Here is a 25,737-nt window from a genome sequence, read left to right as displayed (position 1 = left end):
GAGGAAAAAGGAGCAGCTTTTTGAACAGAGCAGTCCTGCTGTTCAGGAAAGTAAAAAGTAAAGCCCAGAATGGAGTGGAACATGCATACAGGGAAACACCGACACAGGTATTTTAAAATAACCATATGGAATGAATGGAGAATGAAACTACAAAATGAACCACAAACAGAACAAATTTACATGAAGCTGAACAAAACCATGGAAGTTAGACTCACTCTCTTTATCTTGTGTGAAAGTTTTATTTATTTTAGGATAAAAAGGAGCTTGAAAGGATTTTATATCTCATGAAACACATCTACTGAGCTTCTAATGGTTATGCTGCAGGTACAAGACATTGCTTATCAAAGCCTAAATCATCTTCTCACTTTCACGTATAAACAGGAACCATAAAGTCTGGCAGTGGGATTCCCCAAAGAAGGCTCATGCCAGAAAAATATCTACTCATTCACTGCTGACAGGACTGGGACCTTATGACATTCTACATCAGTTATGCTGCTGATCTGCTGTTAATCTCTACACAAATCCTGTCACTGCACTAATAGCCCTTTGTGCATAGACAGAAATAAAGCAAGAGACAGACAAAAATACCAAATAATTTCTTGTTATCTATGCATTGTGATCATAATGAGACTGTTCCTTAGCAAGGTTTGGCAGAAATGAGCTGGTCACATCCCCTTTCACTCAGGAAATGTCCCAGGACTTCCCAGGTGAGTTTAGTGTTTACAGAAAATATTACATTGACAGCCTTGAAAAATTAAGTCTTTCTTTGCAAAGAGCAGAAGCACATGCAGTAGAAACAGATTTCTCTACAATTTCCCACCAATAGGCTGCCTGATGCCCTCTGGAAAATGGAATTTTCCATACACCATGCAGCTGTGCCTATTGTTACCAGAAGAATGTCCTTGTGTCTTCATAAGGCCTTCCACAACTGAGCAAGGTATCAGCTGTGGTCCTGTTGGGCACCCAGACACGGCAGGACAGAGCGGATACCCATGGACACGTGTGCTCCTGCTCTGCTGTCTGACAGCCTCCAGCACCCTGCCCTGGTTAGCCTGACTGCACCCCAGCCCAGCCTTGGCTCTGTCTCCCCCATTGTCCCTGGTGGCACCAAACCCCACAGGCTGTCTGTTTTCTGCCCAGATCTCTTGGTATAGCCCTGCTCTGTACCAGTCCTGCTCCCTGTACACGTTCAGAACCATCCTACTTGGTTCCAGCCAATGAGAGACAGGGCTGGATTCAATCCAGTGTATCAGGAGCCTGGCTCACCATTAATAACCATCTTTCCTATGTCCTCAAAGTACTGGCACCAGATCTTGGCTATAAATCTTTTGCTATAGACCAACCATGCTAGAAGGTGTTATGAAATTCTGCTCCAGGTACATGGAGCACAAAATGGTTATTTTTAACATTTACCTGTGAAGTTCCACATTCCCATTCATCTGAGAGTGAAAGAGCACCAAGGTGTTTCCACAAGACCCAGTAGGGTATCTCCACACGTACTTGGCTTTACTTGCTACCCCTTGATGGTTTTTTTTTGTTAGTCAGTTGCCCCAGTGGGTTTAAAAATAATTTAATTTATCCAAATGCATTCACAAAATTTCTGTAATTGTTTTTAATTGTGTAATTAGTGTAAAGACATATAATCATGTAGTTAGGCTGTGTAATTACAACATGTAATAATATTGTAGTGCCATTATGCACCTTTTTTAAACACAGGGAAAAAAACCCCAACATGCATAGAACTCCAACATTGTAACTGTGAGTCCCAGAGTGTCTGTACATATTTCCTTACGTATATTCTTGTGCAATCATCGAAGTTTAAATACAGGAATATATGCTGTTATAAGGCTGCCAAGGAGACACCAATTATTTTTGGAAATCAACTCCATTAAATTGTGTGGTGCCAACAAGAAATGGTTGTGCACAGGTGAGCATGTCTAAAGGCAGGTGTTGAGGAAAAATGAGGGAATTTAGCTGAAGACATGATTATAAAGCACACTTAATTCCTTCATGGATGACCTTATTGCAAAGAATAATGGTGCTTTTATCATGTAGCCTGAGTCTCTTTTACTCATGGTGAAATTGGATGCAGGACTGATCCAGCTCTCACTTCAGGCCAGTGAAAAAGCTCCCAGTGGGTTTGGCGCAGTAGGCTCACCCCACTGTGTGAAAGGCTCTAGGGGTCCATGTACCCATGGAAAATTGGTGCCTCCTCCTGCTCCCCCCTGCCCATGCTCTGGTAAAATCAGCCTTACTTTCAATGGTGTAATGTACTTGGATTCATGCACTTCTCTAAGACAATGTGTCTCAAACAGAAAGAGTTTTTTGGTGTTAAGTTTCATCAGCTCCCAAGCGGACCAGACCATCTGTTCCATCATGCTGAAAAGTGTTTTACAATTTACGGAACTAAAGTACAATGGGATTAATAGTTAGTAATTACTGACTCGCTTTGAGGAGTTCAGGTGAATGTCTCCAATGTTGATCTACATTTTGCTCATTTTAAGAAAAGGATGGTAAATCCCCAAATGAGGCAGATGTTGCAGGTTTCTGTACACGACATCCTTCACCCCCAGCTGCGAAAACAATACTGTACATGTCACTGGTTTTGTACAGAATTAATGAACAGTTTGAAAAACATATCACATCCTCAGTAGTTGATGGACGTGTTAATAATGTCTTATTTAGTTTTTGCAGAAGCATGACCCAGTTTCATTCACACATTGGCATTGCAGTTAACTACAGTGAATACACCATTTAATGCAAACAGGTGCCAGTGCTGGAAGGCTTCTGTACATTTACCTGAATGGAAAACCCCTTCTAATCTCAGATGAAATATCACAACGGGCTAATACTTTCTTTACAGTATGTACCGATCACTTCAGGATGCACCAGTCTTTTCAAATGTCTAAGAAACTTTTAAGGTCAGCAAGCAGCCATGTCAACCTTGTTGCCACCACCAAGACGGTTGTGTGACTCTCCCTGCCTCCTCTTCCTCCCAAACATGCCATGTGTTGTGCAGTAACAGCCTGGGTGCCCCAGAGCTGCAGGACACTTCTGTGGTCTGATGACTACCACTACAAGAACATACCCACTTTTTTTTACTGCTGCGAGCTCTGACACGCAGCTCAGCAGCCATGAGGAGGAGGATGGAGCCTGCACCCAGGGGCAGAGGCCTGAGGAGGGTAAGGCATCTGGACCTCCTTCATTTGGTGGTGATGAGCTTTTGGATCAGCTGCTATGCAATACGTATCATTAGAGGAGTATCCAAAGCACCCTACTGTGCCTCAACACAGTAATTGCTAATGGAGGCTATGTATTCTAATGGAGACTAAAGGTGTGTATATGAAACATAAATAGACTTACAATAAATCCTTGTTCTAGTTCAATTACTAGAATGAAAATCTTAATTTTGTCTCTCTGCTGTTAGGAAAAAGCTGCCTCCCCTCTCCTCAAAGTGAATATAATAGTAGTTCAGACGAAAAGCCATGTTGCAATGTATTAAAAATGATCAGTCTCTAACAATTTCATATTTTTTTGTAACTTCATGTGGTGTGTTTTTCTTCTTCCTGATCAAATATCTGAAACTTTTGGCAAAAGGAGAAAAAGAAAAATCAAAGATTTCTTTCTAACATGGTGAACAGAAAACCTCTGCATTATGTGCAACTATTGTGGTTGGTCTTTCTCTTCCTTGGAATTTGCTGTGAGTTAAATGATCATTGATACCAGTGCCTGCAGCAAACAAAGACTGAGATATCAAAGCAACGGCATGAGTTTTATTTGTGTGTATCTTGGTGAATGCTTCTTACTGCTGATCTCCAGCAGTTCAGCCAGAACAACTGCTACAGCAGCTGAAGTTTCTCATGGCAATCCCTCAACACGCACAGTCCTGCTCAACCCGCTGATTGATGAGACACATTTTCCCTGTGCTGTACAGATCCAGGGGCTGCTGCTTGCATAAGTGGAAAAGGAAAAGCCCTGATCTGACCAGAGTGCAGAGGAGCATTAATTAATGAGTGCATTAATGAGTGCATGGCATTAATGAACTCCAGCCCTCAGCCGTGGATGGATCCTGCCTGGCAGACAGGAGCACAGCAGCCTCCTGCTGAGCCACTCAGCACCACGAGGGACAGGTGTCACATTGTCTCACCAGCACCACCATCCTCCTATCACATCCTGACCTGCTTGCTATGTATAGACACACCTCGCCTCTGTGTTTGCCAGAGGAACACTGGGCAATTTGGGATTTACAGCCACGCTGTGCAGACATGGCACCTGCAATTCTCGGCCTTGTCCTTCTGAGCAGGACAAGATTTGTGCTGTTCCCCCTTTGGCTCTCTCTTATGTTGTTTGAACAAAACAGCAAGTCCTTTCAACATCCTCAGTTTGATCAGAGTTATTTTTAACAAATTGTTTTTTTACAGTAATATACACTTTTACTGTATCTACCTCAACAGCAGCTCTAATCATTTCAGAAGTGTTAGCTGAGAAATCTTTACAGAAGATGCTGGAGGCAAGCAAACAGTGCTGGTGCCTCTGCAGAACAAGCAGGAAACTGAGGCATGGAGCAGTTATGTGCTTTGTAATCACACAGAATTGGAAATAGCCTTTTGACTGCCCACTCCTCCTCCTCTTACCTCAAGGCAAGGACTGGTTCCAGCCTCCTCCTGTTCTTCTTTTTGGGTGCTTTTGAGCAAATACAGTGCTCATTTTGAATCCAGCCAAGTGTAGTTATTTCAGCACTGAATTACTTCTCCTTTTCTGCCCCTAACTGTATTTCTTTTGATTGCAGAGAGCTAGACAAGCTCTCCACAAGGCAGACTGGTGATGCTGGGGGACACTTGGTGTTTCTTCGTCACAAAGGAACACAACTCAGAGGTCCCTGTGCAGCTGCCTGTGTCTGAAAGGGGGGCACAGCTGTGACAGGGAGTTAATTCTCCACTCAAGCCCGTAAATCATGCCTGTTGACAACATTTCTTAGCTCAAACAGTACTGCAATAATGCAGCTATGAGACTGTGAAGGTCTGAGCCAGGCTCTGCTCTGCATGGGCTACTGTGAGCTTTGGGATCTGTACACTGTGTTACATTAAGTGATATACACATGGCCAAAGAGAAAAATATTCTAAATGCTCCTTTCCAGATGGAAATAGGGAGTTATTAAAAGAATAAAGGAAACGTCCATGCAGGTGAGAGACTGTATGGGAAAGGATGGATGTTCAATGCAAGATGTATTCCCAACCAGCTTCTCCCCTGAGTCTGGCCCATTGGTTGCCTTGTTGTCCATCAAGTTGCACTAGGACAGGTTTGGATTGGATATTAGGAAAAATTTCTTCATGGAAAAAGTTGTTAAGCAGTGGAACAGTCTGCTGAGGGAAGTGGTTGGATCACCATCCCTGAAGATATTTAAAAAACATGTAGATGTGGCACTTGGAAACAAGGTTTAATGGTGGATTTGGCAGTGCTGGGTTGAACTTGATGGTCCTAGAGGTCTCTTCCAACCTAAAGAGTTCTGCTGTTCTGTGATCCTATAAAACAGCATCTCAGCAATATCCAGAGGAAACAACACACAGGAATTGGAATGCAGAGACCAAACCAGCAGCTCAAAGCACTCTCACTTGGCACAAGGTGCTGTGCAGACATAGCTGAGTCCTAAACCCAGGACGGCTGTGTCAGCTCCAAGCTGTGCTGACGCGCGAGGCATCTGGAGCTGGTGCTGGTTGGGAGCCACGCTGCTGCAGCTGCCTCCAGGCCTGGAACAGGCCGTATTCCTCAGGGCCAGCAACTCCAAACCCCACCATGGTGCCTCAGCACTGCTTCCCAAGCCCAGGGAGTCACGTGCATGGAGGAATATGCTGCTGCAGGCCAAGTTTAGATGCACCGGTGCTCTTCTAAAGCTGTCTCAGCATGTACAGCAATTGGATTAAGAAAACTTTTCCCATGGGTACCGATAGCTTTGCATTCTGCCCTTTTTTTTTACAGATGCTTTGAACCAGGAGTTATAATCTGACTCCAGGCTGATCTCTAGGTTTACTTAGCTGGGCAGAGCACAGTGAGGTTTTTGTTTCAGGAGAAAAACCTGGCTTCACAGTTTTGTTATAACAAAGATTACAGACTTGGTTCAAATCTTGCTCACACCTCTGTAAGGGTTGCAGTTTTTTGCAGCTGCAGCAGGAATCAGGTGATATTGGTTTATCCTGGATGCCCACTCCACTGGAAGAAGTCTACTTATGCCCCCACTATCCATTGGAGGTGCTGGGTCTGGATTCAGACCAAAAGATAGCTGAGGCCTGGACCAGAGGCAGCACACTCCAGAGCAGTGCTGACAAGGCATCACACTAACAGCACATGCCTTTATCCCACGTTTTCCTTAGCCATAACTACAGAAATGCCGCCTCTTCAAAATGCTGCATTTCCTAAATCTCTTCTTTATCTTTTACTCTTTAAAGGAAATGGCTGCAAAGTGCTGATTGACAGGATTTGTGAATATAGCTTTTTTGCTTATCTACAAACCACTTATACTGTGGGCACTGCTTGCCTATTGCTCATTAGAAACAGATAATACCTATTTTCTGGAAGCTAGAAGTTCCCCAGACATAGTCCATGGTCCATTTAGTTTGTGAGATGCAGCAAACATCCTATCTTTAATCAGAATTGTAGACTGCATCTCATGAATCTGTAGCATAAGCCCTGGTAGCATTTGGCACATTTGAACCATAATCTGTAGAGAAGAATTGATTATTTTGTATGCACCAGCCTCCAGACAAGTTTCTTACAGCAGCTGCTGAAATGATAGTATCTCCTAGGAAGATTGTCATTGGCAGAAGCAGGTTTGTTGGTTATACTTTGTTTATCTTCATCTGAACAAGGGAACAAACTCTCTGAAGCAGAGCCTGAAATCTTATCAGCCAGAATGCAATAGGCAGTGCCAGTTCCTTGGCACGTTTTTTGAGCTGCTGCCACACCAAAGCTCTGAGTGAAAGGTACTGGCTGTGCCTGTGTTGCAAATATTTTAAAGCATAACTGTTAGGTAAATAGCCAATTTTTCAGTTCAATGGCTGAAGCAAGCAGTGGAAAAAATAGTTTGGGGATGAACTGAAACAGAGTTTTTTAACGTTTCTATTGAAAAATGGAGTTCCCGTGATTTCCCATGGTACTGCTTTCTTTAAAGTTAAACTGAATTTTCTCACAAAAAACTTTTTGAGTTACTTAGATACTTGAATAACCTTATTACTGGTCAGCTTTAAATAAGCCTAATGTTGCATGAGTGGTACAAGAAATCAGTGCCTGACTTTCAATGAGCAGCATGTGTGCTCCTTCTCCCACATGGCCAGAGTACAATGACCCAGCTCCTTTGTCACAGCCCCATGACACCTCCACAGCAATACCCTGCTTCCTCTTGGACTCCTGCACCTTCTGTCTATGATTCTTGTCTTTCTCTTGTCCTCAGATCCCTCGTTAGTACTTAAAACTCCCTTCCTGCCTTAGACATTTCCAAACTCCCATGCTTCCCACTTGCCCCAATGTCTCTTACAGCTTCTTTGCTACAGGACTTGTCTTCACTTTCCTTACACTTTTAAATATGTATAGATACATATTTATATATGGACACACATACATACACACATGTATGTGCCATGTGTTCCATATACTCTACCTACTTTATTTAGCATGACAGATGATCCAGAAAAGGCAGGAAGGGTGGCATATCTGACATGAAATTTGTGCTGACTTGGTTAATCAAATACTATTAGGAGCTGAATCTCTTCCTGGCTTTCCCTTAGTGGAATCACATGCTTATTTTTTAATTAATTCATTAATCTTCAAAACGCTTCTGGGAGTTTTATATTTTTATGATGTTAGCCTTTGTTAAATTTCATTGAAATTGGATAACAGGTTTAAAGGTTATTAGAGAAGGGGATTGATAAACAAGTGGGCAGATAAGCAATGTAATTGCATAAGGAAATTATTCTGATGGGGAAATTAGAAATTTTTGATTTCAGATATCAAAATAAAATGTACTAGCATAAAAAAAATCCAACTAAAGTGAAGCATTAAATTCAAGAGCCATTCATTAAAAGGCCTTGCTTCCTGAAACACTATTGCTCATTGAAATTGCTCATTGAAATTGCAGTTTGTTAAAAAAGGCTCCATTATAGGGTTTGTGTTGGTTTGAAATCTAGCTGGTGCATATCATGTCACAAGGAATCACAGTGAAATTGTTGAAAGTAAAGTCAAATTTCTGAATATATTGATTGCTGTTGAAATAGTCCTTCTGTCACTAGAAAATTGCAGACAAAGGAAAATCATAACCACTGGAGACTAAATTTCTTGGAAACTTGGAGAAAGAAATGTCATATACTGGGTCAACTCACTTTACTAAGTCAATAGAATTCAAATGGCAAGGTGGAGTGGGAATGCCAAGCCACTGTTGTACTTTCCAAGACAAACACATGCCATGGAAAGCTGACCTTTGGCTCTCCCACAAAGCCCTGCCAAAATGCAGCAGCTCTCTCCTGACATATTTCCATGGCACCCATGTCCCTCATATGCCCAGTCATCAAGGACAGTCCTGTCAGGGGCAAGCCATTACCATTCTTCAGAAGAGACCTCACTTTTTGAGTGCATCCTATTCAATGCTGACAACCTGGTGTTCAAAGATTTGAGAGGCATGTGTAGGTAAATTCCCATTCTGGAAGTAGGTAGCAGATAGCTTAATGCAGCAGACCAAGTATGAAAGTATCCAAAGGTACACGTTCTGCATTTCTCACTCTCCCCAATTAGAATGTTTGCTAGCACAGGGTTAAGATACATGTACTTTTTTGTTATTGCATTAGTCTACCATCAGCTGTACAGAAAAAACCTTTTGTTATATACTTCAGCAATCAGTCATTCCCCAGATTCAGTCTTCAGTCAATTTTTGTCAAATATCTGCTATGCTTGAGTCGATGATCCAGAAATGAAAAGCACCAACTACCTCAAACTGTCAAAGCTGTCCAGTCCACAAATTCCACTCTTATAAAAAGGCACAAAACGTTAACTAGACTGGACAAGTGATGAATTGCTGCATTCTTTTCCTGTTAAAAAAATGGAATTTGTCAATGCAGTGGGCTATAGCTAAAACAGCCCACATGCACCTTTTATATGGTAACATTCAGCTTCTCAAGCAGGCTAAGAACAACAATATAATTTTAAACACTTTTACTGGTAATTCTTAGAAAGTAATATTAGGCATACATTAAAAAAATCCATTTAAAAATCCCTTTAACTTCTGGTCTTCATCTGCTTAAATGATGATACAATCTCTTTTTTTCCCCCTTTAATTATGAAAATGTAAATTGAGAAAATTCCTGGTCCTGGGATTATGAAAGTTGAAGATCTTAAATAAAATTGTAATAAATATGTTTGCTTAGCAAATGGTGTATATAAAGACATGCTCTATGAAAAGAGAGGGGAGAAAGACGGGGAAAAACAAGAATAAAGGAGAACCAAGGTGGAACTGAGGTACATCCCAGGAAATCTGACAGGAGAAGAAAAATGAATGTTTAATATTATTTATTAAAATGTCTAGTTTGGAAGAAATGTACTTTCTCTCTCTGCAACTTTTTTGATGGAAACCTTAATTTACATCAGAAGGCAACCTAACTATAGGTCTAGACAAACAAAGGCTGATAACTGTGATTTCAATGCTGTGCAGAGCTTTAGAGAACATTCTGAAGAATAATGGGACAGAATGCAATGCAGCTGTAGTGGGGATAGATGGTGCTGAACCAACCTGATGGGGTTTAGTTGTAGCACCAGAATATTAAAAAATAATCTAATAGCACACAGTGTGCCATGGTGGGACAGATGTCACTGGTCACCAGGATCCCTTGCAGTGCTCACCCCATTTCCCTGCCGAGGTAACTGTGCCTGTGCTCCCCGTGCTCCAAAGGGCCCGGCCCTTCCACTGCCCCTTGAACCCTTGTGTTCAAGGCTTGTGGGAGCACTCTGCAGAAGGCACTCCGAGAAGTGACGGGCACAGAAGCTGAGAAGATGGAGCAACTGAAAGCATGTGTGCTCACAACCCCAGCTTAAAGTAAGGATTTGGGTGGAAAGGGAATTAATATGAAGATGCTGCAAACCCTTTCAGGTGAACCAGCTGGACCCAGGCTGAGACTGGTGATTGCTGTTTTCCTACTGGACCTCACAGCATCATGAACTTCCCCTCCTAGACATCTCTTCATATTTCTTCATTAAGTCAGATCTAGTCTTTGCCTAAAAATGGGGTCTCTTCCAAAGTAAACACCCTGTGAGAGCCAGAGAACCAAGAAGTGGCCTTTGCACTTCTTCTTTGCATGCAGCTCCAGCTTCTCCAGGGGTTCCCAGGCTGCTCTTTCAAAACCAGAGAACAAAGGTCAGCATTACGCTGTCTACAGAGGTTTTTTGAGACTATGTTGGGTGTATATATACTCTGTATATATCTGCAAGTACATCAACTGCACTGAAAGGCAATGGATGAGCTTCAGTTTGACTTAGGGAAGAAGGTTATACCTTGGAAAATTGTTTGAGACCAGGATCTTATATAGAAATTACTCCGAAGTATGAAATCCTATCAGTTCATGCTGTAATCCTCAGTACTTAGCATTTTAATAACATTTTTATACCTGTATTTGTGTCTGAGTACAACTTTAGTGCCTCTAACCTTTGTGAGAACTGCTTGATAGACGAGCAGACACAGGCTTGAACGTCAGCTGCTCACTAGTGTATAAATGATTGATCAGTGTATAAACCTGCTCATCTTCTGGCATCATTGTAAACATACAAATTCTAATAATTTCACAGAGCCTTTTTAGGGATTTATTTAAGATAAACTTGTCAGTCCTCTTCAGGAAAATAGTAGGGCTGTTGGTTATAGGGGAAGATTTATTTTACTTAATAACATGTCATCTTTGTCCATATGGGCTAAGAATTAACACCTACAGAGCAGCAGGGAGCATACATACAAAACTGAGGCAGACTAAGCAGTGCACTCTTACTCTTTAGACAGCTATTGCCTCTGCTTGGAAGTGCTGTGGCAACATTACACTGAATACCCAGAGATTTTCAGCCATCATTTAAAATTCAACAATAGGATTCTGCAGGCTAGTTCTGAAAGGGCACAGAAATACCCCCTTAACACTGATACAAATTTTTATTCTCCCAAGCAAACTGCTCCTTAACCATTTAGAATTACTTCTTTCCATGTTGCTAAATCCGGAATTTCTATTAAGGATGCAAACACTGTTTTTGTGGCTGTTCCTATAAGTACAGCACTTTCATACTTTGCCAGCAAGGCTTCTGTACTGAATTTCTAATCAGCCCTTTGACAATGTTTTCGTCTCCTTAACATTTGAAACACGTTGGATGATTTCTAGCACACTTCCACTTTCTCTAGTAGACCAATATTTGTCTCTGCAGGATATATGATGTCTGATCTTTATTGCTTTATCAGTTTTACTTGCAAGGGGTCAGCCGGTTGTTATTGTCAGCTATGATAGTTCTTCAAAGGAAATTTGGCTGTATTTGATACACATCAAACATTAAAACACCTGAAAAATATTGGTTTTAATCTCTGTGGTCAAGAATTAGTATAAGTAAGATTCATGACCATTTAAAAATTGTATGAATTGCTCTAATGGCTAAAATTTACTCCCACCCTCTAATTTTTTTACTGATTTCATAGGATGAAGCCTGCCCCCCTCTTCTGCATAATCAGGTCCAAAATGCCCAGTGGAAAAAAATCTGAGGATTTTGGTTCAATAATCTACTTAAGAGTAAAAGAATAGTAGTAAACATTTTGCATAAAATGAGCCCATTTTAGTTATGCCAGTTGAATTTGGTTTCTGAATGTGCTCTTTTTGAAGTAATCACTAAATAACAGAATTACTGTACTCTGCAGAGATTCCAGATGCATCCATTTTAGCAGGCATTTACATAATACTGCTATTTTTCTCAATTCTTATCTGGTGTGCACTCATCTTTCACGTATATCATTATGGTAGAAATGTACAAGTACAGCTAAACTATTGCCTCTGTGTTCAGGAAGCAAGAATATTTCTCCTTTCATGTTTCATTGCTGGTAACAATGCTGGTGGATTTCCTCAGTATTTCAAGATGGTTGTCCACCTGTTAGACCCTACAGTGGGCATTCAGGGTCTCCAGCTCCACCAGACAGTGGGGAGCATCCACACTGCAAAGATCTACCTTTAATGACTGAACTGTCCAAAGGCAGTGAGAAGTTATAAAACCCTTGGAAGAGTGGGGAAGCAAAGCAAAATTACAGGAGGCACAAAGTGTCCTGACCCTGTTAGCTATGAGAACTAGGCTTTTGTATCTGAATTCAACACATATGCAGAAAAGAGAGAGGCTCCTGGTCTCCTTTGCATCTTTGCATCTCCTAGGGAGGAAGGAGGAGACAGCCCTACAACATCCAGATTTTCTCCAGATTACTGGGTGCCAGTGGCAATGTCCATTTTCTTTCTCAACTGCTGCAGTGAAGAGGCCCAAGGAACTCTTCAAGTGTGTTGCCAAATGGCTCATTCTATAAGCATGGTCTGACACAAAAGATACATCAAGGAGTAAGAAATGTAGCCCCACACAGACAGAGAACATGTGAAATGCCAGCTGAGCATGAGCTGGAGCCATGCTGCAGACAGCAGGGCTGGACCAGAGGAAACACTGAGCAGGAACAGAGGGGCTGTAACTCCTCTGGGCATGGCAGAGTCAGCACCACTCCTGGAACAGCGTCCAGCTCTGATTCCACATTTTACACAGTGCTGATAACCTGGAGGGGACTCAGGACATCCTACAGCCTGTGTGATACTGGGGGTGGTTGAAATGGCCATGTTGATCCTTTCAGCCTCTATCAGACACAAAGTCATACAAAGAGCAGAGAGGTTTGTTTTCAGCGTGCACAAAGTAGAAAGGAACAATACATGCAGTGATTAAGAGAGAATCAGTTGGGAGTATCAGAGGGAAATAACATATAGGAACTAGAGTAATGGTCTGTCTTGCATCAAATGCTGTCACCTAGAAAGGTAGAAGTGCTTAGAGATGAAAGAACATTTTAAGATGAATAACTTTGTGCAATGATGTCCTCACACCAGCTCATTATCATCCTGAAAATTTTTAAATTTACAAAACTAGGGTGAAAAATCAGGTTTGTAAAATCAAATGTGCTGTGGTGGTGTAAATACATTCAGTCAAACAGGATTGCAACTAAACACCTATTCTCAGTTTTACCATGTCTGTTGAGTACATTTCATGGTAAATGCTCTTGAAGTAGGTGCATAAAAATGTTTCTAACAACTGGAGGGCTTGCATGCCCAATGTCTGAAAGATTAAACATAATAACATGGGCCACGTGATATGAACAAAATAATTGATTTATTTTAAAAACATGAATTAAGAAAAAATAACCTCCAGATATAAGAGATAGGAAAAACTGTTAAAATATCTTTGTATTATAATTTCCCTTGTTTTTTTATCATGTATCTTTCTAGCAAATGGAGCCAGGTCACACCTACAGAAATTTTAGTGCAATATTACTCATTAACATCACATCTCTGTTTCCTCTTCCGCTGCTGTTTTCTGGTATTCTGTCAAGCAAAACTGTACAAACCTATCAAAGTCAACAGACAGAGACCTAGACAGTCAAGAGCACAACCCTAATTTTCAGTTGCAGCAAACTTGGGCTAAGCAGGGTCATGGTAGAGCCAAGGAACTAAAATATGTGTATGCCCTAGTCCGGGCCTGTCCCAAGGCCAAGCTTCTCAGGCATCCAGGGAGAGGTCAGTGGGAACAACAAACTGGAGTCCACCAAGCTCGTCATTCAGGAGAAGATGAGGGACTCAACAAAAAGTCCAGATCACCTCTGTAAGTGGTCCAGAAATAACATGAACAGTTTTAAGGTTCCAGACTAAAGCCATATAATAATGACTGTCTGAAAAGGTCGACACTGTTAGCACCAAGGAGGTCAGCTTTTACTTTATACTGTAGTAATTTGTACCTGTAACAGAAAGCAGGAAGAGCCAGATATCTCAAACGTCTCATTAGCTATGACTTGAATGTCTCCTTGAATATAACTTTGGGAAACAGGGCTGTTTGCTTTGCTTTCATTTGGATTTTTTTGATAGCTCCTTTATTCTAAAACTACTGACAACAGCCTTTATTTCTGTTGATGCTACACCCAGAAAGAAGGAGGTTACCTTAAATTATTTTCAGGTGTTTTGTTTGCAGATAGAAAATAATTCTGGCATTAGGAAACTGCTGGAGAAGGATCACAACAAGTTCATGATGGAATGAGATAATGAAACTAATGACTTTTTAAATCCTGATAAAGTTTTCCAAGAAAATCACTGGAACTAGCTGCAAGAAGGAACAATTATAGCTCAGTGCTACCAGCTTCCTCTGTGTATGATGACAAGACATCAGGGCTGGTAGAAACATAAGGACAGCCCGGACTGCTCTTGGAACTGGCAGGCTGGACTGGACAGCAGAAATGTCCTCTCGATAGCTGCTCCCAGTCATAGTCCAGATTCTTGGCACAAACCTTCACTATTTCATCTGCATGAACACTTTGTTGAAAAACATTCATTCAAGAGCAGCTAAGTCATGAGCTGTCCCATTCTCTGCTGTTCCTCCTACAAATATGGTTCCTGTCAGTAAGGAAGAGGGATAGTGCAGTATCATAATTTTTGTGTGTCACTAATCCTACCCGGAATGAAATACATGTCAGCTACTTCTGTTTTATACTTCTGTATACTGTGAAACAGCTCTGATTTTTTGTCCAAACTTCAAAACACCTTCTTTAATGCAGCTGCTAGTGATGGTACAGTCAGACTTGTTACCTTGTAGCTCAGTAAACATGGTCTTGCTTGTAACAGGACATAGGCTTCCTTTTAAGTTAACAACATAGGTCTCCAGATCTGTCCAGGCTCACTGTGGACTTGTCTTGACCAGCCTGGAGATTTGCTTGTAGCTTGTAGCATCACTGTCTAATGTCTTTATCCCCCATTCCCATGCATCCTGCCACTCCGCTGCACTACAGAATTTTTCAGCTGTGTACAGAGCCTGTTCAATGCATTGAGTTACCTATACCAGTTAAGAAGCATTTTTGAGGCTGCCTAACTTTTTTTGCTACAAGCTTTCCTATAAGACCCCATCCTTTAAGTCCCTCATATCATGAGCTCATCAAATGGAATGAGAATTTCTCTAACTGAGCAATTGTATGAGAGTCCTTACAGAGGGTAATAGCAAGTAGGATACGTCTTCCTATGAGACAGAAAGCAGTTCACTATGTTCTTCCTTCATTAATCAGTGGGGAACTAGGACTCTTTATTCATAGTCTCCAGCTTCTATAGTTAAGTAATTAATGCATGTGTTTAGGACTAATTTTACTTTCTCATTATAGAAAGTAGAGCTGGAAAGGAACTGTTGGATCAGCTGATGTATCAATCAGTACTATTGCAAGATTGACCTTTATTTAATAAGGTATTTTAATCAGCTTTTGACTTTTAGTCTGGATGTCTCATTTGCCTCTCCTTAAGAGTATCATCATTTAGCATGTTGGCAAAGTAGTTCCTTGACAAAATACTTTTATCAGACCTTAATCTTGGAATACATATTTTAATAGTAATTCCACCATAATTTACTTTTTGTAATTCATCTTTCATTGCTGAACTACAACATATCAACAAAGTCAGTCTCATTCCTTCCCATTTAAAGGACAGAGAAATGCAAAAAGCAAATTATAGATCCAGCATGAGAATCAGGTATCAAACTCCGCTTTCTGAACACCACTCCAAAACTTTTGCCCTAGTTCCATTCAACACCAGGAGAAAAATCTAAGTAGCTTATTGCATACATATGCATGTGCTTCTCACAAGCTCATAAAAACAAAAATAGACATTTTCAAAAGGAAGACCTGGAAGTGTCTTCTAAGTTTGTGTCAAAACCTCTTGACTTCTGATCTCACTCCCCCATTTCTTGTCCTCAGTTTCTACTAAGACCTCCAAAATACTTTGTCATTAGAGATCAGGGCTGGAATCTGAAAACCTTCTACCTAAGGAGAGAACACCCTCAAACCAAGGCAGGCAGAAGATCAGTGTCCTAGAGAGCATACTTTAGAGTGCTGTGGAGGGGGGAGACACAAATCCTCTGGCTGGAGCTGTTCTGCTTTGTATGACAGAATTCCACACACACTGGGCAACAGAGTGCATGGCAGTAAGACACTGTACAGGAAGGTTCTGGATGGGGTCCAGTGGCTGTTCATACACTCCTTGAATGAAACTTCAAACCGTGGGCATGGATCCTAGAGCAGTGTGGTGAATACCTTCATTCTGGAGAGATTATGCTCTGTCTGATGCCAAACACAACAAAATCTCCACGTTTATATTTATATTCTCTCTTTTAGAATATTATTTATATAATTGAAATTACAGGAAAATGGTTGCCATTATCAAAAGAAGAAAATTTTTTGGAAAAAAGTATAATAAAATCTGTTAGCTTGGCTTCTAGTCGCAGATTTGTAGATTAAATATGTCTGGTACTACTTGTCTACTATTCTTTTACTCAGAGCTACTTGGAGCTTATTGTGGAGGTGATACCTGAAGGAAAGTAGGTTGTAATTGAACAAGGAAATTAAGAAGTGGATCTAATTGCAGTGGTGCTATGATAGATGAGCCACTTATCAGTTGAATCTCAAAGAGAGCATGTGAGTTCTTCTCAGCTGTGGCAAAACTTTGTTCTTGGCTGACATGGCAGGGAATCAAGTTTTGAAGCTAGAAAAGACCAGGAATTCCCAGCCTGGAACCTATGACTGTGGGCTTCAAAGAAGAGTCTGATTTTGCCTTTGAAAAGATGGGTATCTTAATACTTCTTATTTTGAGTTAAGAGGATAAACCTTTTGACATAGTCTAGGTACCTCTGACCAGGTGCAGCCTGGCAAGAGCATGTGGTGGGCTGTCTATAGCAATCTATCACAGATTCCTCCCCAATGAGTTTCTTGCATATTTCCCTTCTCAAATGGGAATTCAAGTGGCTGAATTTGTTCTGAGTTCATAATCACCTTAAGTGACACAGAGCTACACACGAGAGCAGCAGGAGTCTGAAGTGGGTGATTCTTGGACTCTTTAGAAAAGGAAGAAGGCAGTGGACTAGCAACATGAAGACAAGCACCAGTCTGAAAATGGGAAGAGACTGACAGAAATCTTGCATTTAATTTTTAAAAGTATTTTTATTATTGTATTGTACATGCTAACTGAAATGAAAATGAGCATACAGTGACTATTTTATGTATCAGGAGGAGTTGGGGTACATAACTTTATGAAAATGGGACTACATAATTATATTGGACAGAGAACATGGGTATACAGAGGTGTATTTGGTTTTCTCTCTGCATTTGTACTCTTTATTACTACGAGGGCTGCTGATAATTCTTTTATGCTTTGCAGCTATCTGGGAAAACTTAAATTTGGTCTCAATATTCATATTAATATACCTAATTTTGAACAAGTTGGCCTGAATGTTTGTGAGTGCATGCCATGGAAACTATATGCTGACAAGCAGGGCTTTGCAATTTTGCAGCAGTTTGCACCTTCCCTGTGACCTGAGCTATTTTCCTTTTGAAGGATGGCAGCTGATGAGTGTTTTGTCATGTCATCCCTCCATGGGGCAGGTGAGCTGCTGTCATTCAGCTTCAGACACAGCTTTTGCAGAAGGTTTGCTGTTGCAGCAGTGATCACATGGGTAGGCTATTCCTGTTTGGAGAAGATGATTCTCTAGCCAAAGGTGCGCAAATCTCCGCGCAATACTACTTTTTTTCTTTTACTGAAAGCTGCTTTGTCACCAAGAAACAACATTCCCTTATTTTCTGTCTTTAGGTGTGTTTATTCTGTGGTGACTGCAGCTCAGAGGTATGGAGCCAGCCTCCAAACAGCCTGGAGAGAAAGGAGGGTGTAAATTGTCAATCAGCTGGCAAGTTCTGGGTTGGGCATCCTGCACTCAACTCTCTGCAATATGGCTGTTGGGAGCAGCATGGTGTACTTTGAGTCCATGTGAGTTGCAATCACTGGAAGGTAGATGAATCCTTCAAATCTTTTATCTCCCAGCTCCTTTTTTACCTATTTCAGCTCTAGGCTTGTAACTCCAGGAAATCTTTAATGCAAATTGCTTATTTGTGACCCATTGCTTATATTGCTTACATGGGCTCCAAAGATGAATCAAATATTAAGCATAAACAGCTTGTGAAGCTGTTCTGTCCATTGGAAAAGCCACAACTGTTCACAAAGTGCATCATCCACCTGCCCTGACTGATACTACGGAACAGGATAGTGTCTTCTGAATGCTCTTGTATTTATAACTCATAATGCAGATCATATTATCACTTTCTACCATAAACATAGTTGCCTTGCACTCTCAATTTCTTTTGGAAACTTCTCATTTGGTCTCTTCACCCTCTGGCCAAAACCTTAATTTTATGTCATTAAGACATTACAGTTCAAAATGTTACATCGTGTAATTACACATCAAGGTTTATGCCTGATGTTGATGGCTCACTCAAAATGGTGTTGAGGAAGCTGAAAGCTACAATGAATTCTAACTATTTTTGTTAGTGCCCTGTATGGCATTACTTTAATGACATACAGGCCTTTAAGTCATTATCATTAGTTCCTATAAATTAAAGAAAACCATGCAACATGGTTCTCCCCCCTCCTTTGCTAATGGCATAAAGTTGATAGGAAAATCTTCTTATAAATACCTTTTTTTCCCTTCAAATGGCAGTTTTTAAAATAAAAAACCTTATGAATTATTGTGTAAAATTTGCATGATTAGGGAACTTTATTAAAGAGACTATAAGTTGAAGAAACTCTGCCAAACTTGAGTTACAGTTCTGAAACGTGAAAACCACATGGTAATTTACTCTCACACCTAAGCAAATAAGAAATGAGTAAGCACTATTTTCATCATGCAGTGAAAAAGGAAACTTTCATTTATAGCTAAAACACAGCCATCTTCTGCCACGAATAATTTTAACAGTCAAATTCCTTATTTGCAAGCATTCATTAACCTATGTAAATATACAGAACTGTAGGCATCAAAAGCACAGAGCAGGTGGACAGTTCAGCATGGTAATGAAAACAACAGAGAAGTACAGCTTCTTCTTTTTGAGTCATCTTCTCACATTTTTACCATCCTGCTGTGTTTCATATACATTTAACTGTTTCCGTGCCAACAATGCTCAGACACAGCTGTGGCAACATGTACTTGCTTAACTACCATAAACTCTCACTAATGAGCCTGTGGGAGCTGATCTGCATCAAAGCCTCCAGACAAAACTACCTGATTAAGAAAACAACTGCCCAGATGACTGATCATTGCCTAATAATTTCTTGCTCTTGAAGTTTTTTCCACGTAAATAAACACTGTTGTGATTCTTGTACTTAATTTATTGTGTCTTACCCACTGCTGGGCTAATGCATCATGTCACCCACATGCATGGGGCAAAATCCCAGCAGCAGAGGGTGAGCTGACAGGGCAAGTAGAGGTTCATCTCAGGTACAGTGTTGACTGCTTTCCAGGTGCATTGTCCTGTAAAGCCATGATGGAGCCATGACTGTCCTTTAAGGGGATACATTTCTTATCACAGGTTATGGGATGTCCAGGCCAACACCACCACAAAGGGGAAGGAGTCCCTGGGATCCCACTCAATGGACAGCTGTGACCACCCAGACATAGTTTTTGCCCCTTGGAAGGCAGCAGCAGCACAAAGATTCCTCTTTGAGAAAGGGATATTCCTCATCCATACTTGCTATCCAGAAGCAAAAGCCAGCACAAGCCTGAAGGCAGATCTCATGTAGATGAGGAGGGGGAAGAAAGGATGGGAAAGTATCTAATATTCATGACTACTTGTTATAAGGGCTTTGACTTCACACGGTAACAGCAGCTTGGAAAGCTGAGGGAAGTATTGCTTATATCCATAGTCTTATCTTTTTTGTCTATATGGGAGACATGCTAGTGCTCTTTGCATATGGCAGTATTTTCACATCCTGACCCATTCCAAGAGATGCATGGGTACTCTGCATGTGAACTAATGCTGATGAACAGTTCTGCACTATATCTCTTAATCTGAAAGGGGACAAGGGGACGTAGTTTATGGGATAAATGTCAAAGTACTCACGCATGTTCAGTGTGCAAGGGTACAGACAGATGCCACTGCCATGTTCTGCTGGGTCTCCTTGGGGCTGAGGCTGTGCCTGCTGGCAACACATGCAGGTGGGGGAATGCTGGGGGCTCAGGGGAATTTAGACTTGCCCTGTTGTTGCTTAGCAGAAGCTTTTTGTGACAAGAGGGGAGAGAATATCCTTTTTAGAAGCCAAGTTGACTCTTTTTCACTTAATTTGAAAGAGAGTTTAAAAAGTGGTGATCATTAGGCTTGACTGTGAAGGGCAGAACGGGGTAGGTCCATTTTGTTGGGTTCTGGTTTGTTTTGAAGCCAGTGGTGTGATAGGTTTCTGTGTTTATTCCAAGGAAATTGAGATGCTGAATGATTTTTTCTGACATGCTGTGGACCAAATGTTCTGGCAGGGGTTTGTGCCAGCGATGTGAGAGGTGATGAGGCTCCAGAAACTGTTTTCTGCTCACAAACAGAAACAGGTGCCAAAACAGATGTGTTTCTTTGATACAAGTAGTTGTTGGGTACATGAGCTCTATATGGTATAGACAAATCAGACAAAGTGGCAATGCCAAAAGCACTTGTGGCATAGCTGTGAATGCCCTTCTGATAAGTATCTTGATTTTCAAATGCAGATGAATATTATTCTTACAGGAAATGGCCACAGTGATAGTCCTTGAAGCTGATGCCCTCAGTTTACCTGCAGGACAGATGTACACATGCATTTGCTACGCACTTGACACACACTTCCTTAGCTCACAATAGTAGGCTCCACCCTGGTCTGGAATCATATGTGAAATTCAATCTTCAAGTCCATTTATCTTTGGGCTGAGTGTGCTGACTGCACTCCAGCAAGCGGGGCCACTGTACTGGTGCTGTCAGGTGTAGAGATAATGGTCCTTCTGGAGCAGGACTGAGACCAGCTATTTTCATACAACATAGGCTGCCAAACAGCAATCTAGTGGTGAAAGGCTCCTAATATCTTTGCTATTATTAGAAGCAGCCCACAAAACTACAAAGGTAGTAGATGAGCTGAATGCAGAATCCTGTACTTGGGGCAGTCAGTGAAACTAGCAGGGGATCAATTTGAAACAGATAAAAGAAAGTACTTCTGCAGCAGCCAGTAGTGAGCTTCAGGAGCTTGCTGCCACGCAGTGCTGGAGCAACTGACAGTATCAGTAGGTTTAGAGGGGATTAGACAGATTCAGGGACAACAGGCCCATTAAAGATAAGGAAGGGACATACCCTCTGTGGTATCTATCACATCAGATACTCAGCTGGGATGCCAGGGGAGCACAAGGGGAAGGGGCTGCTTGCAGGCAGGATGCAGGCTTGCACACACTTACTAATAAACATCTCTTCCTGAAACTGTGATAAATTACTGGTCCAAGCCAGTTTCATGTACGTAATCTAGAAATGAGTTTTATCCCCAAAGCACTGCATGAGTATTCAATTACTACATCATCCTAGATTTCCATGAGCTGACTTATGAGCTCAAAGCAGCACACTCAGACAAGAACTAGGATTCTTCTTCATTCCAGGCTCTGATCCTCAGCCTACCAGTTCTTTGCTGTATGGGCAATCCCATTACACAGCTCATTGCCAGCCCCCAGCACTCTGCCCTTACTGTGTACTGTGCTAACACATATGCCCTACTACAGACATTCATATTACACTGCAAGATCCTAAAGGAACCAAGTGATCAAATCTTGCACGAGGTACAGAAAAAGATGAAGACAGTGAAAATTAAATACCAATGAATTACTGTACAAGTGAGTAACACAATAACATCCCATCTACAGCTCTAAAAGCTAAGGATAAGTCATGCATAGTGCAGAAATTATGGCAATTCTGGGCTTTCTTAGACTTTTGGATGCTGAAAAGCAAAACTTCCTCTTCCCCTTGCATTTATTCTTTCCCAGAAATGTAGGAAGTAAGCCAGCACGCCAACTTTTAAGCATAAAATAAAATGAAATTGTAACTGATTATTGTTTTTAAACAATTGCCCTTGAGGCCACCCAACAATAGTGTTTCTAAAGCGGTCCTACCTTTGTTTTCCAACTTGAGCTCCTCTGCTAGCAAGCTGTCTTGTCTGTTTCCAAGCACAAATGCCAGAAATGAGAGGATCAGGGCATCCAAGATTCCAATAATTGCCAGGATATACGCCCAGCGGACTGAACAAGCCCCCAGCGTGTACTTGTCTGTCTTTTCACCACACATCCGTTTTACCTCATCTGAATCCCAGCCATCAGGAAAAATCATACAACCCAGGACGAGACAGGCAGCTTGGAGAAAAAAGAAAAGGAGAACAATGGGATAATGAGACCGAGCTATCATTTTGATGAGAACCTACAAAGTTATCATTAAAGCAGTAGACTTTTTCATCCTGAACTTCAAAGCTAGGTTACTAAAAAACAAGCCACAGAATTACACACTGTGATTAAGTATTTAACATAAAAACCTAAGATGCAACATCAATTGCACACCTTGCTTAAAAAACCTGTTACATCCTGAATCCCTGGTCAGGTTTTGCATCAGTACAATCACATTTTCCTGATATGACCAATTTCTTCAATGCATTTTGAAAGGACCACACAAAACCAAAAGGGAAAATGGTTAATAACCTGGATATTCAAAGGTAGCCCTGGACTACTGTCAAGTCGTCAGTCAAACGAACAGTTTAACAGAGAGGAAAAAAGCTACCTATCATTTCTGGTGATCTGCCCTTTTATCCTAACCCATAAACACTGGACTTGCTCACTATCCAGCCCAAGGCAGAGTTTGATACATTTCAAGTGTTGCCTCGCAGAGGGCACCTCCACCCCAGCGGCTGCCTGGGCTGTCCCTCCTAAGCACTGTGTAGCCCTTCATGATAACAGTCCAGTCATGGGAGCTATCCCACCACATCTGTAACTGCAATGAGATCAAAGCCCTGTGACTGCACACAGATCTCTAGTTCATCCTGTTTGTCCTCCATACTGCAAGCATTGGTGTCCAGGCACTTCATGGAAATACTCGATTGTGTCAATATCCCAGCAGGGGTGCAAAGGGATAGCCCATAGTCCTGTCCTGGGCTTACGTCTTTGGCCACCTGTCCTGTGCTTTGAGATGCTCTCTCTTAAGCCTTCTTTTGTTACTGGGGTGGTTGCTGTAGTTTTTCCCTCATCTTATGTCTGTCAAGCCTGGCTATGTCCCCATCCTCCTTCAAATCTAGTTTAAAGCTCTCTCAACAAGTGCTGCTGACTCCTGAGATAAGATTCTTTTGGACTGGTGGACCTTATTTGTTGCCAGCAGGCTCGCTGTTGTATAAACTGGCCTATGATCAAAAATCTCCAAATTCTTCTGGTAACATCTGTCTTGAAGTCAGGTAGAGTCGCCTTCAGCAGGAAAGGATAGAATATAAAAATAAAGGAACATAAGAGAATTCTAAAAATAATGATTATGTTGAATGGGTTAATTCCTCAGTTTTTATTGCATTTAAGAGAATCAGAAAATCTGTATGCTTCCAGCAATTATCTGTAGTGCCTTTTCTGACTTGGAAACAGCCTCATTTCCAACGTTAGCCCTTCTTTCTTAGTAGGGGTGATGAGAAACAGTGGAGCCTAAACCATCTTTTATAAGTTTTAATATTATATTGATGCAATATGCTCAAAATTGCAGGTGTATGTGCTAATTGAAAAGAATACATTGTGTGGCTTTCAGCCTTTTAAGTTTTTGTTGAGACAGATCTCTGCTTGGAAACCACAGTTTATACACCAAGTAGCTTGCGCAACCAACAGCTGCTGTCGCTGTGGGAACTGCAACAGGTTTCTTATCTTTTCAGGACAAGCATAGACACTACCATTTTACACACCTCTAATGGCCACAAAATAAAACAAGACTCACACTGGATCACTGTGATGAAATACTGGAACAGGAATGCATAACAAGAGTTTAGGAATGGTAGTTTCCTTTGACAGCTACACAATTGCTGTAGACAATGTCCTGAAAGCATGTCTCCAGAAAATGTTTGACATCGAGTAAAAGATGCACCCAAGGCATTTGACAAATTCCTTCTCAACAGCTCATTTGTGTGAAAATAAAACAGCTTATAATACTTTTAAGGACAATTAGGCTTAGAAACATGGGTGATTAGATAAGGACCAATCTACTCAGAACATGCAGGTTGGACAAATCGTAAATTATGTATTGCCTGCCTTAACTCATTTACACAATTACGTAAGATCTTTCAAATGCCTTAGAGACAAACAGTACAATAATTTATTTTCTTGAGCTGGTTACATGCACTTCCAGAAAGTGGAGTTGCCCTCACACTTGCAAGGAACTCCACTGAAATGATGCAGCAAATCTGCAAACTTCTTGTGTTCATAAAATGTCCATATTTACTCAGCTAACTGTTGACAAAGTTTCATTTACTATATAATAGCAACTAACAAAGCAAGTTTACTTTCATTAATCATCCTCAACATGTGAGGAAGCTTAATGCTCAGTTAATGATCAACAGATATGGGATTTTTCTGCTTTAGAATAGTTACCAAATACCGACATGTCTGTGGTTTTTTATTACACAGCAGATCAGATGTGTTCTTAGTACTTCCTAAAAGTAATTTAACTTTGTTCTTTTACACCTAGGTAATTAAAAAAATGGACCCTTATCTCAGGAATTCAGTGCAAAGCTTCCCAGCTGTGTTCCTCAGATTTCCAATTAACTCATCTTTCCTGAATTCTGTTCCTGCATTCTTTTATATATTTGCCTAATTTTCTGGAGTCATTCTGTTGGTTGCAGTTGGACTTCTCTTGGTAATAAGACGCACAGGTAAATGGTGGCTGGACTAGATTCCTTTGCATAAAGACATATCAATGAGGGGATATTATTATTTTCTATTTTTCCTATACAGTTAAGATGCTGTCTACTAGATCACTACTTAGTCAACATCTTCAGATGAAGGAATCATACTTTACCTGTAGATGTGAACATAAGTAAGATTAGTAAACCTTGAGTTTTTACTTCTTGAAGGAATATTTTGCACTGAATGCCTTTAAGATTACAGACTTGCTCAATAATATAAACAGGTAATGATTCTTTTATCAGCTACAAGATTGAAAAGACAGATATGAAATCCACCTACAGATCTCTTTTTCACTGCTAGAAATGTTTACATTTAAATTCTTCTAAAGACGATTAGAAGACTTTTCTTTAAAAGGAAATTACTTTCAGTTTTATACAAATTTGAAATATGGAAATAATTTTATGCAATTTCAGTGAAACTGCTAAGAGATGATTTTATAACACTAACATGGGTCTCATATCTTTGCCTAAACTTCCGTTGTCTCTAATGGCAACATTACTGCAATGGAAATGTAATAAAAGCTACTACTGTTTTACTATTAAGTAGCAATAGTGTTCTAATGAATTAAGAAAGTTTTGGATTTGAAAAGTTCATAAATGAAAACCCTTAAATCATCAGTTCCTGCAGACTCTTTGATTCAAGTAAGAAGAAAGTTATATCTATAGTGGTAGAAAGCAGTCTTCTGTGTGTGGTCTGGAC

General features: G+C 40.8%; 1 protein-coding gene across 1 annotated transcript in view; it reads right to left on the bottom strand.

Moving 5' to 3' along the window:
* The window catches only part of LHFPL3 (LHFPL tetraspan subfamily member 3), a 246,720-nt gene that overhangs the window by 57,188 nt on the left and 163,795 nt on the right, over window positions 1-25,737 (bottom strand). Inside the window, exon 2 of the mRNA XM_039571296.1 lies at window positions 22,237-22,473. Coding sequence (XP_039427230.1) covers window positions 22,237-22,473 — 237 coding nt within the window. The remainder of the gene's footprint in view (window positions 1-22,236; window positions 22,474-25,737) is intronic.

Source organism: Corvus cornix, chromosome 1A (assembly GCF_000738735.6).
Source record: "Corvus cornix cornix isolate S_Up_H32 chromosome 1A, ASM73873v5, whole genome shotgun sequence".
In the NCBI taxonomy this organism is placed as follows: Eukaryota; Metazoa; Chordata; class Aves; order Passeriformes; family Corvidae; genus Corvus; species Corvus cornix.
Note: the sequence above shows the minus strand (reverse complement) of the source record. Positions and strands in the feature narration are given on the sequence as shown.